The 17,591-nt window shown below is 41.8% G+C and overlaps 1 protein-coding gene across 5 annotated transcripts in view; it reads right to left on the reverse strand.

Moving 5' to 3' along the window:
• Window positions 1-1,956: 1,956 nt before the first annotated feature.
• The window catches only part of GALNTL6 (polypeptide N-acetylgalactosaminyltransferase like 6), a 1,098,691-nt gene continuing 1,083,056 nt past the window's right edge, over window positions 1,957-17,591 (reverse strand). For 3 of the 5 annotated variants that reach the window (XM_055118910.1, XM_055118897.1, XM_055118904.1), the window contains exon 13: window positions 1,957-3,342. In XM_055118910.1, coding sequence (XP_054974885.1) covers window positions 3,175-3,342 — 168 coding nt within the window. In that variant the 3' untranslated portion in view covers window positions 1,957-3,174. The remainder of the gene's footprint in view (window positions 3,343-17,591) is intronic. The other 2 variants (XM_055118915.1, XM_055118921.1) reach the window with 1 other exon arrangement.

A 17,591-nucleotide genomic window follows, 5' to 3' on the forward strand; every position in this document is an offset into this window, starting at 1 on the left:
ATTATATAGAAGTTTAAGTGACAAAGTCCTGACCTGATAAAATAATTCTGGATCTTTAATTATTCACAGAGACTACTGATATCATGAATACACTTAAGCAGTGTCAGGTGAGTATAATATTTTTAAATACAGCAGAAGTAGAAGACAACACATTGTCATTTCCATGGTTTTAATACAGTCTTGGGACCAATTATAAATCTGACAAGTTTTGTAATTGTTTTTTCAGCTCAGTCTTTTAAAATACATGGCAAAATTTTATTTAAATGAATTATTTCCTAAATTCTGATAAGAGCTTTTCATGTTGTAGAGAAATAGTGATTTCTAAGGCCAGATTTGCTTTATCCTGTTTCCCCAGCCATTCTGAGATAGGGCAGGTCACATTTCTAAATCATGTTATTTCCAGGAAAATGAATCTTGCTGATAACAGTTTAAGTCATCTTTGCCAACTAACTATACAAACACATGTAATTATAGATTTTTCAGAATGGTAACTATGATATTTCAAGTAAGGAGGATTCCAACCCTCAGTGGTCCAAACTGGGAATTCCTCCTCAAAAATATTTACTGGCTGTTAAGCCTTTCAGCTTGAAATTCTCCAGGCTTCATTTTATCCTATTTAGATGATTCTTATTTGCAGACAATTGAAAACTTTGAATTTTGAGCTTTGAATTTTGTCTTTAAGATCTCATGATTCTCTTAAAATTTTATTTATTTCATTTTTGTGGGGGTCTCACTTGGTAAAGCTAGGGGTGCTGATGATGTCTGGGTTAAAACCCAGGGTCTACATGTGCTTACAAGGCATGTGTTCTGCCACTCAAGCCATATATTGTCCCTTATATCCCCTCATGCAAGGCGGAGTTAGAACCAAGAGACAAGCCCATCTAGGATCAGGAAATCAATCTTTATCAATTCTTGGATATTGCACCCAAATAATGCAATACGCAGGCTTTCCAAGAGAACATGCCGAATACATTATGGCTAGACTCTCAGGATTAGGACATCCTACAAAGCAAAGCTAGATTCTTCAGGATATGGAACCCAGAATTGGCTCTTTAGTGGAACCTTAAATCACAGCCAATTGTTTAAAGACATAATATGAATTTATATAGGCTCGTCTAATTCTACAACTAGGTTGCTTTCTCACCACTTGAGATAAATCTTTACTGTCTGGAATTGTTCAGCACACAGGTTAATTTTTCAATATTGATTTTCTCCTCTCTGCATCATGAATGCTTCAAGATCTCTTGACCTACACACACACACACACACACACACACACACACTTATACACACACGCGTGCACACACACACACCACCATGACAATCAGTTTAAAAAAGAAAATAGCTCTTTAAAAGAATGCTTGAAAAATCAGTAAAGATAATGATTAACTCTTCCCCAACTATTAGTAGGGCATTTTAACTGGACCTTTTGATTAGATTTTGAGAGAGAACAAGATAATGACCATTTATAAGAAGAGGTTTCATGTATTAAAGCTTCTGAACATAAATACTATGTTGGCACCCCCAGGAGGCTTCGCCATTCCCGTGTTGGATGATTTCAAATTCAAGCAGAGGAAGAGGTGGAACCGAACCCCCTCAGTTAACAAATGAGAACAGAACAGTGATGGACTAGGGTCAAGAGCCTTAGGAAAGCAGGCCCACTCACTCTGGGCTTTGGCAAGTCACCTATTAAAAACCGATATGAGAGTCATGCTCATTATAACCTCAAAGCTTCTGCATCCATGATGAGAGAGACAGTTTTACTCATAGGAGAACCAGTGAAAAGAAAATAACAAAAGTAAGAGAAACTTTTTTCCCTACCTGAAAATAAGAACATATAATACATTCAGTTCTTTCTACTAGAAACCAATTTGACTCCACCCTAACCCTCTCCCACCCCCATTGCCATGGAAAATTAAAACTCCTTTGATGATTAAGTGTTCTATTTAGTTTTTAAATCATTCCTTTCTGCACCCCTGAAATATTGTCCCATTAACAGAAAGTGGTGTCAGAAGCAATTTATTAATGGAAGTTTGTTCTTTGTGCTTCCAAATAGAACAATGGTATCACTGATATGAGCAATATAAAACCAAAGGGAAAAAAATATTTGAACCCAACAAATTAAGCCAGTTCTTTGCCCCCAGCACTTGTACAAAAGAATTGAAGTGAACCAAGCCATTTTCAGATATCACTTGGAGTGTAGATTTATTCGGGCTTAAGAATCTCCTCAATAAATTACATCAACTTCACTCCATTTCCTTCCCTAATAAAAATTATGACTGAACAAACATCAGACTTTAAAATTCTAAAAAATAATAAAAAAGTAAAAATAGAAATCCTTCTCCTAAATCTTACATGATTTTGCTGCTTCTGTAAAATCTTTCTCTTTGGAGTAACTTGGTAGCATAGTTTGTTGTTATTTTTAACTGGATTCATACAAGGGGCACTGAATTAGAACTTCAGCTGGTTTGTGGTGCAAACATTTTATGAACAGGAAGTCACCTCTGCTCTGAAAGGAAACAGCAAAGGCGAATACAAAAATGGGGCTCTTCGAAGTCCATTTCATTCTGTGATCTGTTACATGAGCTAGTGCCCCCTTCCAACTGGGAAAAAACAAAAAAAGAAAAACATGAAATCATAATGGTATGAGCACTCTAAAATCATCTGCAGCACTTTTAAGGGTTAAACCTGCTTAACCCCTTCTTAATCAGAGAATGGCACCGAAGAGGACAGCTCACCCCATGTCTGTGTGGCTAGTTCTACACCTGCCGAATCCTCAGCTGTCAGAGCTGACATGCGCTCCATTTCCACCCCCCTCCCGCCCAATAGTAGGATCCATTCATAGCTACTCACTACTGCAGGATTTGACCTGAGAAAGGCTAGGATTGATTAACTCAGCAGTTGTTTCGAAAAGTCCCTAAATAATCTTTGCCCTTGGCCAGCAAGGGAACTGCTAGTGTCAAGTTCTCAGAAGCAGCTGGTGAGGTTCTCAGCCAAGTTCTTCAGATGCAGGAAGTTCTTCAGGACATCCTCCTTTGACATGGCATTTACAAATCTTTAAACCAGGCTTCCTGGATCTAGGAAATGTTATTCCTGACTCCTTGGACCCAGATGCTGGCTGACACGTAGTTTGAAACAATCTGTAGGTAATCGCTCTTTCTTGCTTCCTTCTTTCTAGGCGCTGGCATGGTGGTTAAAATGTTCCAAAACAGTCATATTAATATGTTCAAAAACCCACTGCTGAGTCTCAGAGAGAGGATCACATCTGGCCATGAAAATTCTTTTCTCTGCGGGGTTGCAATCCATGCAGCTGTTGCTCACGGGATGGAATAACGTTCTGTCCTGGAGGGATCAGGGAGGAAAAATAAGACTGATGTAATATGTGGCAAATGGTTGTATGGAGGAAGTAAATGACTTTTGCTTAGGTTTCTGTGCTTTCTCATATTGTGACAAACATGCTTACCACCCCCCCTCCCCATCCCCACCCCAATCATTCACAAGCAGGCTGGCTTGCCATGTGGGACACATTTCTTGGGATCGACTGGTATCAAGTTAGTACCACATAGAAGTTTCAACCAAAACCAACTCATTCATTCATTCTTAAAAAAAAAAAGAGGATCCATTCATTTGTTTTTTTTGGTAAGAGCTTTATAAATGTCATATTTTGACGATAAAAGTTGCTTGACAAGTGTCTAGTTAATAATTTTTTTGATTGGCAATATCATATGTTAAAATAAACAACAACAGTAACACACATGTGCACACACACCACACACACATACACACCAGCATTTTTCTTATACTGAGACTTTATTGGGAAATAGATATACAAAGACCACAGGAAACAAATGAGTCAAGTACCCAGGCGCCCTTTTGGGAAGAGGAATGTGAGCACAGGGACAAAAGTGAGACTCAGGCAATGTACAAACTCCAATTTGTCAGCTCTTCACCTCAGGCCTTTCCAACCCCTTTATTTCCCTTTATTACTACTCTTCCTGTGATGCAATTCCCATTGCTTTCTGTTGAATGGAGAAATCAGTGTTCCCATTTTAGAAAAGTCACAAAGTGCATAATAAACTGCTCTGTGATGGAAGGAACTACTGGCGCACCGAGTTTAAGCAGTAAATCAGCAAGTTCACTATCCGAAGAGCTATTCACACACACACACACACACACACACACACACAAACACACACACAGCTCTTTATTGTGCGAAAGAGGGAACTTGAAGTTAATGAGAAGAGAAAGTCTTTCCTTAACTTAGAATAAAAATCTTGTCTCAGAGACCAGAAGACAGTGCACCAATCCAGTTCTATTCCTGGCATTAAATGATCCCCCAGCATTGTTGCTTGAAGCTTTGGAGAACCCTGGCACCACTGCACCTTAATCATCAAGGTCTTTGCATTGAACTGCAGACTCAGCTGGCACCCCCTCCCCCACCCTGTTGTCTCCACTTGGGAGACTCCTCCCTCAGGACCTCACTCCAATAGAAAGAAGGAAAAAAATTTATCTTAACGTGTCCATGCTAAAAATGTAAGAATCGGGTTGGAGTGATAGTACAGAGGGTAGGGGCGTTTGCCTTGCATGTGGCCGACCCGGGTTCGATTCCCAGCATCCTATATGGTCCCCCGAGCACTGTCAGGAGTGATTCCTGAGTGCAGAGCTAGGAGTCAGCCCTGAGCATTGCCAGGTATGACCAAAAAGCCAAATATATATATATATATATATATATATATATATATATGTAACATGCAAAAGATCCGCAACCCCTTTCTGAAATTTTAGTATTAACATTTTTTTTTATTTCATTTAGAAAATGTTTAGAGGTTCTGATTCTTTTCTTGGGGGTGGGGGCGGAGATTGGACAGGGATCCTACCAGGGGCTCAAATATGTGAGTCTTGTGCTCTCAGCACTGAGCTAAGCCCAGACCCATGATTTCCTTTCACTGAGGAATATTAGACTTGTCGTGCTTGCAGAATTGATGTCTCAGGCATCCTGTGTAAACATTTCTGGGTTGCTCCTGCATGGTCAGACTCCATCAACCAATATTTAATATCCTATTAGAGTCCGGATGTTTGCTTAGTTAGGTGTGTGTGAAGGAAGGAGGAAGCAGGTTGCTTGCAATTTAGTTTGCTTGTTTCTATTTCCAGGGAACACAAGGAGCTAAGCCTCAGACAAAGATGCCCTGTTTTGTTCCCTTTAAGCGAGGTTTCTGTGTTTGTTGTGTATTTTCCTTTGCCCACCCCAGGAAGACTCCCAAGTTTCCTTCCCATCATCTTTCTCCCCTGCCTCACAAACACCGCTGCCTTCAGCCCTACGTAATGGCTCTGAGTGATTTTGCCCTATGCGGGATGAAGGTAGAAGCGTCTTAAAGGAAGGAGGAGGTTCTCTAAAGGCTCGTTCACACATCGCCTCTCTCAGGACCTCTCACATTAGTCTCTTCACCTGCTTCCTCTCATCCTTCCAACCTCATTTGCTTCCATGAATTTAGATGCGTTTCAGAGGTCGTTCTTCATGGGGAAGGCGGGTAAGGGTGGCGTGGGGAGGCTGTCTCCGAGCAGCCGCAGGGGATAGGAAGGTCAATTCTTAGCCACTCGATGCTGCTCAGGGCTCATGTTGGGGATTACCTGGGCCACACACAGCGGTGCTCAGGGACCACGTGGTGCTGATGCTGGAGCCAGGACCAGCATCAGTTAGGTGTGTGTGAAGGAAGGAGGAAGCAGGTTGTGTGGGGATTAGTCTTGGTACTAGTTCTTCGGGTCCCAAACAGCATGTTAAGTTTCATTCGTACAAATTTCTTATGATCTGCTAAATTCTATTTTACATTGCTTCACAGACATATATTCCTTCCCCTGAAAGTACATAATTTTTTTGGGTTTTTCATCCTGCAAATTTTTTTAAAATTTATTCTTTTATTGAATCACCATGTGGAAAGTTACAAAGCTTTCAGGTTTAAGTCTCAGGTATACAATGCTCGAACACCCATCTCTTCACCAGTGCACATATTCCACCACCAAGAATCACAGTATACCTCCCCCCAACTCCCTCACCTCCCCAGTCCCCCACCCCACCTGTGTAATTGATAAATTTCACTTTACTGAAAGTACATATTTAAGAGAGAAAGAGAGGGGGTAAGATAGGATAGAAAGAGACATACACATACACACACACATACACACACAGAATATGTTTCTGCTGTCTTCCTTTCACCAGTTTGTGTACCTCTGCAGACCCAGATCCAAATCGGATTCTCTGAACCTTTTATATTTTTGAACCTTAGTTTGGAAGCCATAAGGAGACGGTGTTCTGCCAGATCTGCAAAGACAGCATGATTCTGACAGAGTCAGTGGCTGCGTGTGGACAGACAGGTAGACTAGGCAGGCAGCACTGGCCCTTCCGACCCAGGAGGCGTCTTCTGTGATTACACCACGTGGGCTCATATAATAGGAAAGGCAAGTCTATGCACCGGTCTCTGTCTGAGAAGCTTGATTAGTAAAAGGAGGGACCGGATAAAAATCAAGCTTCAGGGCCAATCCAGTTATTGAATTGAATGAAGATTTTGTTTCAAAGTTCACTCATGACAGAAAAAAAATGACAGACCTTTAAAGCAGAGACTATCAATGGTACTCAGCAGAACAACAGATGGATTGTTCTCAGGGTAGAGACTGAATCCCACTTGCCCCTGTCTTTTGAGTATCCAGGAAGTCCTGGAAGGGAAGCATCATCATCCTGACTGGATCGTGGAGCTTTTGCCTTTGACCTTGGGGCCTACTTAATTGCATTCTTTATCTTTATCAATCGTCAATCGCATTCTTTATGTTTATCCGTTGCCAGCATTGAATCACTCACTGTCGTTACTCATGCTTTTCTCGGTTGCGAATCAGTGGATCAAATCATTGTTCTCTGAACAAGTCTCCTGCTCATACGAGGATGCTCAAGGCCTCTAGCCTCTGTCTTGCACGGGAAAAGAGATGACCTTCACTGAACGGAATACGGCTTTTCTCTGGAATAGATCTTGAGGGCTCTAACAAGTCTGTGGTCCTTAGCACTCCAGTCTGGGTGCTTAGAACTGGACTGTGCTTTCCTCAAATCCAGTAGAAGGCTCTGCAGAAGCTAAAGCTATGTGAGTGTGACGTAGCAAATGGTATCTCCAGCACCTACAGACCCCAGCCTTCCCTGGCTGCCTCACCTTTGTTTATGGATGCTTTGTTTTTGTCCTAAGAAGCTTAGAACTCCTTGAGGAGGAATTGAAAAGGTTCAGATCCAAGGTTATAGAACTGCCCTTTACAATGAAATCAGGTCAAGATTAATGCTTTAAGAAACCGAGGAGGGCCTGTTGTGATGAGACTTTTCTGATAGGTGTTGAAAGGGACTCCTATTTTCCAGAGAGATATGCAGTTTGATTGGCATCTGTGTCACCTTTTGTGGCATTAGTACTAAATTTTATTAGATTCTGTATTTCTGGAAGGGCTGAACTTTCAAAGAACAAGTAAGACTCCAATAAAAGTACCAAACAGAGTCAGAGAGAGTACAGGGGTTTATGTACTTGTTGTGCATGTCGCCAACCATGGTTCAATTTCTGGCACTGCATATGGTCTTTTAAGCACAGCTAGGAGTTGCCAGTTTCTGAGCACAGAGCCAGGAGTAAGCCCTGAGCACAGTTGGTTGTGTCACCCTTCCCCCAAAGAAGTAAACACAGAAGATGCAAAAACAATAAAATGGGATATATATATATATATATATATCTAAAATATATGGCCAAATGATTCTGACAGTAAAACTCCCACAGACCAGGGGACGAAGCAAAATATACTGGGCAGAGAGCTAGGGTGATTCTGTAGGGAATTTTCATCAAATTCTACACACACACCACTTATTTGTGGTATAATCTTGAGTGGTCACTTAATTCTCTCAACCCCAGCTTCCTCATCTGTAAAATACTACCATTGTATCCACTCCTCTAGTTTGTTGTGAGGATGAAATGAGTTGATGGATATAAAAGTCCCTGGCAGAAAAGTCCTAGGTCAGAATATTTTCCAATTCTAAAAATCAGCCTATACTATCTATCTTATTTGTGACCAGCTATTCAAGACCAAATTGCATTTTCTGAAATGTTGAAAAAAATTGAATTTTCAAAAGTTAGTGCTCCCTGCACCAATTACCCAAATCAAGGTACGGGGTTCCATTTGAAGCAGGAGGACTTATGGAACCATGGTAACCTATGAATCTGGAGTGAGCTTGTTTGAGTGATATGGCTAGAGTTTGCATCTGATCTATGTGTTTAAGCCCTTTGCCTCAAACACAACATCATTTAGGGGGCAAAACAACTATTGATGAAATTCCTTGTACTTTCTGGTGGGAATTAGTGTAGAGTTGGAAAGATAAGCTGAGATATATGTGTTTCTGCATCCACGCTGTGGGGTAAACAGCAATGTTTGAACTGACAATGCAGCAGTGAAGTTATAGATGAGAGGAATAAGACATTTCAGATGTATAAACAAGTATGAAAAGAGATGTGATATGACATGCACATTTTTATGAAATTTATTTTGAAAAAATGTCTTGGCATCAACTATTTATCGGGCACTGGGTTTTGAGGTTGGGATATAGCCCCCTGCTCTGCTGCAGCATCATGGTAGAAGTAGAGGCGAAGGGTTGGGCACAGACAATAAAAGAAATCAGTGTCGCAGCTAAAAATACACAGCCAGTGTGCAAATTTAAATAAGGGAACCAGGGGGATTCTGATTCATAAATGACATTTACATAGTTTTTAAGAAGGTAAGTGAACTGACCCTACAAAATCTAGGGGTTCCAGACAGAGGGAATCACTTTCAGAAAGATTCTGAACAGAAACATGTTCATGGGTTGCAGGAAGAGCAAGTAGGCTGGAGGGGAAATGGTAGGAGGTGACCTTAGAGTAAAGGCTAGAAAGGCTTCGGTTTTTTTGTGTATATGTTGAGACATAGTCGTTGGGTGATTTTAGAGAATAGAGCCATAGGTTCTTTATACTAAGGGGCATGTGCCATTGGCCTGAGAGAAGGATGGAGTAGTGAGAGCAATTGGACCACAGCCATAGAAGCTGTAGAATCCAGAGTCAGTCTGAGACAGAGGCAAAAGTAATGGGTACGTATTAGGTATGAGCTGAGAAACGTGGAGAGAGACTTGGGAAGTAAAATGGGTAAGGAAGCAACTGAACAAGATACAGTGGTTTAAAGTAGAGGGAAGAAGTGAATGACTGGAGGAAAGCAGTGTGGAGACCAGAAATGCAGAAAAGTATCACTGTATCACTGTCATCCCATTGCTCATCGATTGGCTCGAGCGGGCACCAGTAACGTCTCCATTGTGAGACTTGGTACTATTTCTGGTATATTGAATATGCCACGCGTAGCTTGCCAGGCTCTGCTGTGGGGGCGATATACTCTGGGTAGCTTGCGGGGTGGAAGATTGGGAAACTCATTCTTAATATTAGTTTTATCCTTGACAATTTTTGATCATCTTTATCTACCATCTTTTATGGTCCCTGAGTTTGTCAGAATTCAAGTTTTTTTTTTGTCTACAAAAGAAACAGAATGAGGAGGAGGAGAGTGGATGATGGAAGAACGGATAAAGTTCTGAGGCTGCCCCACCACTGAGGATTACAGAGCAGAGCCAGGCTGACATATGAATGTCATTTGAGTTCTGGGAAAAAGACATCAGTCAGGGTTTTCCACTTCTGGCATCTAGGAGAATGCAGATAAACCTTTAATAATGTAGATCAGGACACAGTAACCTTTTTACTGGTCCTTTTCCATTCACAGATAAACTTCATAGGAATGGGGAAAAGAGTCTTTTTCACTGCAAGCTAATTTGACCAGTCCTAAATGATTTGTTAGTATGTGTGCTGAGATAGAACTGGACTCCACAGACTCTCAAGCCCTCTTCCTACTTTCCATCTCCTCTGCCTGGCTTTTTAGACAAATAATGTACGTGACTGTATCCTTAGTTCTGCTCAGAGCACCCAGGTTCATGAACAAATCTACTCTGATTTATTTCCTTCTTCTGCCATTGATCTTTTAAGCATTCAAAGAACATCCTAGTTTATCAATTTTTTTGTTTGTTTTAGACTAGTTTCATCTAAGCCCTTAATATTTCCTAGTAGGTTCTATTCAACCTGGTTCCCTGGCCAGAGTTCTGGTCTTACAGATCATCATCTTTGCTCATACTCCCATATTTCAACTCCTTTCTGTTTTGGATATAATGCTAAGATCATACCCACCTCAAGACTGTATCATAGGGGACTGGAGTGTTAGTATAGCTGGTAGGAAGTTTGCCTTGCATGCAGCGGACCCGGGTTTGATCCCTGGCATCCCATATGTTCCCCGAGCACTGCCAGGAGTGATTACTAAGTGCAGAGCAAGGAGTAATCCCTGAGCATCGCTGGATGTGACCCAAAAACCAAAAAAAAAAAAAAAGACCATCACATGACTGGAGCAATAGCACAGCAGGTAGGGTGTTTGTCTTGCAGGCAGATGACCTGGGTTTGATTCCTTTGCCCCTCTTGGAGAGCCCGGCAAGCTACCGAGAGTATCTCACCCGCACAGCAGAGCCTGGCAAGCTACCCATGGCGTATTCAATCTGCCAAAACCAGTAACAAGTCTCACAATGGAGATACTACTGGTGCCTGCTCAAGCAAATCGATGAGCAACGGACTGAGAGTGATACAGTGATCACAGGACAATAATTGTAATTGGAATCTTTTTCTCTACCAGTGTTCTCTTTCCTATATTGTATTATCTTTGAGGTATCCACTTAAAAGTTAGTGAAGCTCTACCTTCATCTCTGTTTTTGTTTGTTTATGTTTTGGGGCCACACCAGGCTGTGCTCAGGGCCTACTCTTTTTTTTTTTTTTTTTTTTTTTTCTGGTTCCCACTTTTTTTTTTTTTTTTTTTTAATTTTTTATTGTGGAAAGTTACAAAGTTACAAAGTTTTCAGGTTTAAATCTCAGTTATACAATGCTTGAATACCCATCCCTTCACCAGTGCTCATATTCCACCACCAAGAATCCCAGTATAGCTCCACCCCGCCCCCTCACACCCCAAACACCCCCACGCCCCTAGCCCCCCCACCCTAAGCCCCCCCCGCCTGTGTAACTAATAAATTTCACTTTACTTTCACTTTGATTGCATACAATATTTCAACAAAACTCACTATTATTGTTTGGAGAGTCTCTCCCCTAAAGTCAGACCTGCTGAAAAGGAAGCATTAGGTAATTTGTTTTCCATTGCTGAGGATGAAGAAGTGTGAGGTCGAGTGACCACACTTAGCGGCCTCTCAGTTTTGGGTTTCTGTAATTTAGTATTTTAGTAACTAAGTCCAGAGAGATATCTGCCAGAAGTTGCATCGTTGCCAACTTGTACTTCTCAGTTACATTATATTCCACATATGAGTGCAATCTTTCTATGTCTGTCTCTTTCTTTCTGACTCATTTCACTCAACATGATACTTTCCATGTTGATCCACTTGTATGCAAATTTCATGACTTCATGTTTCCTGACAGCTACATAGTATTCCATTGTGTAAATATACCAGAGTTTCTTTAGCCAATCATCTGTTTTCGGGCACTCTGGTTTTTTCCATATTGTGGCTATTGTGAACAGAGCGGCAATGAACATGGAAATGCAGATGTCATCTCTACTATACCTTTTTGCCTCTCCGGGATATATTCCCAGGAGTGGTATTGCTGGGTCAAATGGGAGCTCAATTTCTAACTTTTTGAGAATCGTCCATATTGTTTTCCAAAAGGGCTGAACCAGTCGGCATTCCCACCAGCAGTGAAGGAGAGTCCCTTTCTCCCCACATCCACGCCAACACCGGTTGCTTTTGTTTTTGGGGATGTGGGCCAGTCTCTGTGGTGTGAGATGATATCTCATTGTTGTTTTGATCTGCATTTCCCTGATGATTAGTGATGTTGAACATTTTCTCATGTGCCTCTTAGCCATTCGGATTTCTTCTTTGGAAAAATTTCTGTTCATTTCATCACCCCATTTTTTGATCGGGTTGGCAGTTTTCTTCTTGTGGAGTTCAACCAGTGCATTGTATATCCTTGTTATCAACCCTTTATCGGATGGGTACTGCATAAATATCCTTTCCCATTCTGTAGACTGTCTTTGTATTTTGGTCACTGTTTCTTTTGAGTTGCAGAAGCTCCTTAGTTTGAGATAGTCCCATTTATTTATCTTTGTTTTCACTAGCTTAGCCAGTGGTGTGTCAGCTTTGAAGATACCTTTGGCTTCAATGTCATGGAGGGTTTTGCCGACCTTATCTTCAATGTACCTTAGGGATTCTGGTCTGATGTTGAGGTCTTTAATCCAGTTTGATCTGATTTTTGTACATGGTGATAGATGGAGGTCTAAGCCCATTTTTTTGCATGTAGCCGTCCAGTTTTGCCAGCACAATTTGTTAAACATGCTTTCCTTGCTCCACTTCACATTTCTTGCTCCCTTATCAAAGATTAGATGATCATATATTTGGGGGTGTATGTCAGAGTATTCAACCCTGTTCTATTGGTCTGAGGCTCTGCCTTTGTTCCAGTACCATGCTGTTTTAATGACTACCGCTTTGTAGTAGAGTTGGAAGTTGGGGAGGTTGATTCCTCCCATTTTCTTTTTCCCAAGGATTGCTTTAGCTATTCGTGGGGGCTTATTGTTCCATATGAATTTCAGGAGCGCTTGCTCCATTTCTTTGAAGAATGTCAAGGGTATCCCTATAGGGATCGCATTGAATTTGTACAATGCTTTGGGGAGAATTGCCATTTTGACAATATTAATTCTTCCAATCCATGAGCAGGGGATGTCTTTCCATTTCCTCGTGTCCTCTTTTATTTCCTGAAGTAGTGTTTTATAGTTTTCATTATACAAGTCCTTTACCTCCTTTGTTAAGCTGATTCCGAGGTATTTGATTTTTTGAGGCGCAATTGTGAATGGGATTGCTTTTCTCAGGTCACTTTCTTCTCTCTCATTATTTGCATATAGGAAAGCCATGGACTTTTGGGTATTGATTCTATAGCCTGCAACTTTACTGTACGAGTCTATTGTTTCTAGGAGTTTCTTGGTAGAGGTTTTAGGGTTCTCTAAGTATAGTATCATATCATCTGCGAATAGTGAGAGCTTGATTTCTTCCTTTCCTACCTGAATGCCCTTAATATCTTTTTCTTGCCTAATCGCTATTGCAAGTACTTCCAGTACTATATTGAACAGAAGTGGAGAGAGTGGGCATCCTTGTCTCGTCCCTGTTCTCAGAGGGAAGGCTCTTAGTTTTTCCCCATTGAGGACAATGCTTGCCATAGGCTTGTGATAAATGGCTTTGACTATATTGAGGAAGGTCCCTTCTATACCTATTTTGGCTAGTGTTTTCATCATAAACGGATGCTGGATCTTGTCAAATGCTTTCTCTGCATCGATTGATATGATTATATGATTTTTATCTTTTCTTTTGTTGATATGGTGGATTATGTTGATTGATTTCCGGATGTTAAACCATCCTTGCATCCCCGGGATGAATCCCACTTGGTCGTGGTGTATGATCTTTTTGATAAGTTGTTGAATTCTATTTGCTAATATTTTGTTGAGAATTTTTGCATCTGTGTTCATCAGGGATATTGGCCTGTAGTTTTCTTTTTTTGTGGTGTCTTTGTTTGCTTTTGGTATTAGGGAGATATGAGCCTCATAGAAACTGTTAGGGAGAGTTTCTGTTTCTTCAATTTCCTGGAAGAGCTTGAGAAGGACTGGCAAAAGGTCCTCTTTAAATGTTTGGAAGAACTCACTAGTGAATCCGTCTGGACCTGGGCTTTTGTTTTTGGGGAGACTTTTGATTACCATTTCAATTTCCTTGATGTTAATTGGACTATTCAGGTACTCCAGGTCTTCTTGGTTCAGCCTTGGGAGATTATAGGAGTCGAGGAATTTATCCATTTCTTCTAGATTCTCTTGTTTCGTGGCATAGAGATTTTCAAAGTAGTCTCTGATGATCTTTTGAATTTCATTGGTTTCTGTCGTGATGTCCCCCTTTTCATTTCTGATTCGGCTTATAAGGGTTCTCTCTCTCTCTTTCTTTGTGAGTCTTGCTAGTGGTTTATCAATCTTGTTTATTTTCTCGAAGAACCAGCTCTTGGTTTCATTGATCTTCCGGATTGTCTTTTGGGTTTCCATGTCATTAATTTCTGCTCTAAGTTTTATTATCTCTTTCCTTCTGCCTGGTTTTGGCTCCTTTTGTTGGTCCTTTTCTAAGGTCTTGAGCTGTGAAGTCAAGTTATTTATGTGGGCCCTTTCTTCCTTCCTGAGATATGCTTGCAGAGCTATAAATTTTCCCCTTAAAACGGCTTTAGCTGCGTCCCACAGGTTCTGGTAGCTCGTGTCTTCATTCTCATTTGTTTCTAGGTACCTTTTGATTTCTTCCTTGATTTCCTTCCTGACCCACTCATTGTTCAATATCGAGCTATTTAATTTCCAGGTGTTTGATTTGGTTTTCTGCATCTGTCCACAGTTAAGTTTTATCTTCAGTGCATCATGGTCTGAAAAGATAGCTGGTACAATGTCTATCTTGTTGATTCTGTTGAGGTATGTTGTGTGGCCCAGCGCATGGTCTATTCTGGAAAATGTTCCATGTGCACTGGAAAAGAATGTGTATTCCTTTTTTTGGGGATATAAAGCCCTGTATAGATCTATTAGCCCTCTCTCTTCTATTTCTTCCTTCAAAGCCAGTATTTCATTGGTGAGTTTTAATCTTCTAGATCTGTCCAGAGGAGACAGTGCAGTGTTGAAGTCTCCAACTACTATTGTGTTGCTCGAGATGTCCTTCTCGAGGTCTCTTAGCAGCTGTTGTAGGTATTTAGCTGGTCCCTCATTGGGTGCGTAGACATTCAGGAGTGTGATTTCTTCCTGATGTACACATCCCTTGATTAATAAAAAGTGGCCTTCACTATCCCTTCTAACCTTTTTCAACCTGAAGTCTATGTTGTCCGATACTAGTAAAGCTACTCCGGCTTTCTTGAGGGAGTTGTTTGCTTGCAGGATTGTTTTCCATCCTTTGACTTTGAGTCTGTGTTTGTTCTGGCTATTCAGATGTGTTTCTTGCAGGCAACAGAAGGTTGGGTTGAGTCTCTGAATCCATTTTGCCAGTCTGTGTCTCTTAATTGGTGAATTCAGACCATTGACATTAAGGGAGATTATTGTTATGGGATTTTGTGCCGTCTTTGTGCAAGGGTTTGTTGTGCTTGTAGAGGTTGTTCTTGTCTTACAATAGCCCCTTTAGTGCTTCTTTTAGGTTTGGTTTTGAGTCTATGAAGTTCCTGAGCTGTTGTTTATCCCCAAAGTAGTGTATGATTCCTTCTAGTTTGAATGAGAGTTTAGCCGGATAAAGTATTCTTGGTGAAGCGTTGATTTCATTGAGTTTTTTCACTATATCCCACCATTGCCTTCGAGCTTGGAGGGTTTCCTCTGATAGATCTGCTGTGAGCCTAAGGGGTGCTCCTTTGTATGCGATTTCCTTCTTGGACCTTGCTGCTTGGAGTATTGTGTCTCTCTGGAAGATGTCCATCATTGTAACTATGACATGTCTTGGGGTTTTTCTGTTAGGATCTCTTTTAGCTGGCACTCTCCGGGCGCCTTGAATCTGGATGCCTGCATTGTCCAGCTGTGGGAAGTTTTCCGCAATGATTTGTTTGACTGTGTCTTTTTCGTTGGGGTTGGTTCCCTGTGGTTCTGGTAGTCCAATGATTCTAATGTTGTTCCTCTTGAATTCATCCCCTAGGACTCTGATTCTGGCTAGAGCTATTTTGAGGTCTCTTGCCATGGTTTGATGTTGCCTGTAGGCCTCTTGCAGCTCATCTTCAAGCATACTGATTCTGTCTTCGGCTGCAGTCATCCTATTGTTGAGGGCAGTCAGAGAGTTTTTGATTTCATGTACGGAATCCTTCATTTCTTTTTGAAGGTTTTTTATTTCTGCTCTCATTTCTTCCCGTATTTTGTCGGCTGTCTGTTGTATTGTTTCCGCCAGGTCTTCCTTGAAGTTGTCCATCTTTGCATTGAGTTGATTGAACATGTTGAGGATTTCAAGTCTGAATTCTTTCTCAGAGAGGTCAAGTTTGTAGGAGGCGCCCATTGAGGTTTCCGGATTCCTTTGATCGTCCTCTGGTTGCAATGGGGATTTTCGCTGTTTCTTCATGTTGTTTGTGGTGATATGAAAGAGGGCTCTTGATGATGAGTGTCCCTGTTTCCTTTTGTTGTGAAAAAGGATTGTGGATAGGCTCAGTTAATAGTGGTTGGCTTTTTACTTGCTGGTGTAGAACCTGGTCTCCTACTGAGATGTTCTTATGTGAAGTCTTGTGTTTTATTGTCCTACTGTTTGCGAATAGCTAGGATGTTAGTCTTGGATAGGATGTTGAGAAAAGTACTTTCCGCCGCGTTAGCGGCGGCCGCCGGTAATGAGGCCACGCCCACTTTTCTTAGGCCACGCCCCCTGGTGGTTAGGCCACGCCCCTTTCCCACAGACCTTTGCGGGAAGACAGGACGGCGGCGGCTCTTGGGGTCGGCGTGCCGGCCACTCGGCCGGCAGTCCAGAGGGGAGGGAAGCCCGGGGTGCTCAGGGCCGCGGAGCAGGCTGGGTCCGGAAGGGCGGGTCGAGGGAGCGTCACAGACCTTTGCCGGAAGACAGGACGGCGGCGGCGCTTGGGGTCGGCGTGCCGGCCACTCGGCCGGCAGTCCGGAGGGGAGGGAAGCCCGGGGTGCTCAGGGCCGCGGAGCAGGCTGGGTCTCAGGGCCTACTCTTGGCTCTGCACTCAGGGATCATTCCTGACTAGATGGTTCTGGAGACCATTTAGAGTGCCAGGGATCAAAACTGGATGTGCCATGTGCAAAGCAAATGCCCACCTACTGCAATATCACTCAGGGTCTCAGCTGTGTGTTTGTTTGTACGTTTTTGGGCTACACACAGCTGTGCTCAAGGCTTACTTTTGGCTCTGAGCTCAAGGATCGCTCCTGGTGGGGCTTAGGGGACTATGTGGGGTGATGGGCATTAATTGCAGGTCAGAGGCATGCAAGCCTAGTACACTCTCTCCATACTATCTCTCCTGAACTCTACTTTGATCTCTGATCTGGATCAAGCCCATGTTTCTGTTTTCAAATTAACCTGACCATTGTATTTTTTCATGTGCTTTCCTACTGGACTGAAAGCTCCAAGCGCAGGGAAAACCCATCTGTTCTCTCTCTAGTTTCCATCTGTCTGTAACTCTTATCTTTCCTCAGAAAACCTGCTGGGAGACACATGGTTATAACAATAACACTATATGTTAGGTGTGTATCTGGTGCCTAACAGCATAAAGTATTATCCCTAGGTTTTCATAATTATCTTTAAACTATGTAAGCCATAGGCCACTGAGCTACATCCCCAGCCTGAATACTCCTTTCTTCTTATTTTTCCTTCAGTGGTGCCAGGGAATTAACCCTGATCACATGCCTGGGAAGCCATGTGTTTTTCCACTGATCTATATCCTGGACCTGCACTTAAATTTTGTTTATTCAAAATAATATTGTTACTGAAGTATATATTATTGTTA

The sequence above is a fragment of the Sorex araneus genome, chromosome 1 (assembly GCF_027595985.1).
Source record: "Sorex araneus isolate mSorAra2 chromosome 1, mSorAra2.pri, whole genome shotgun sequence".
Classification (NCBI taxonomy): domain Eukaryota; kingdom Metazoa; phylum Chordata; class Mammalia; order Eulipotyphla; family Soricidae; genus Sorex; species Sorex araneus.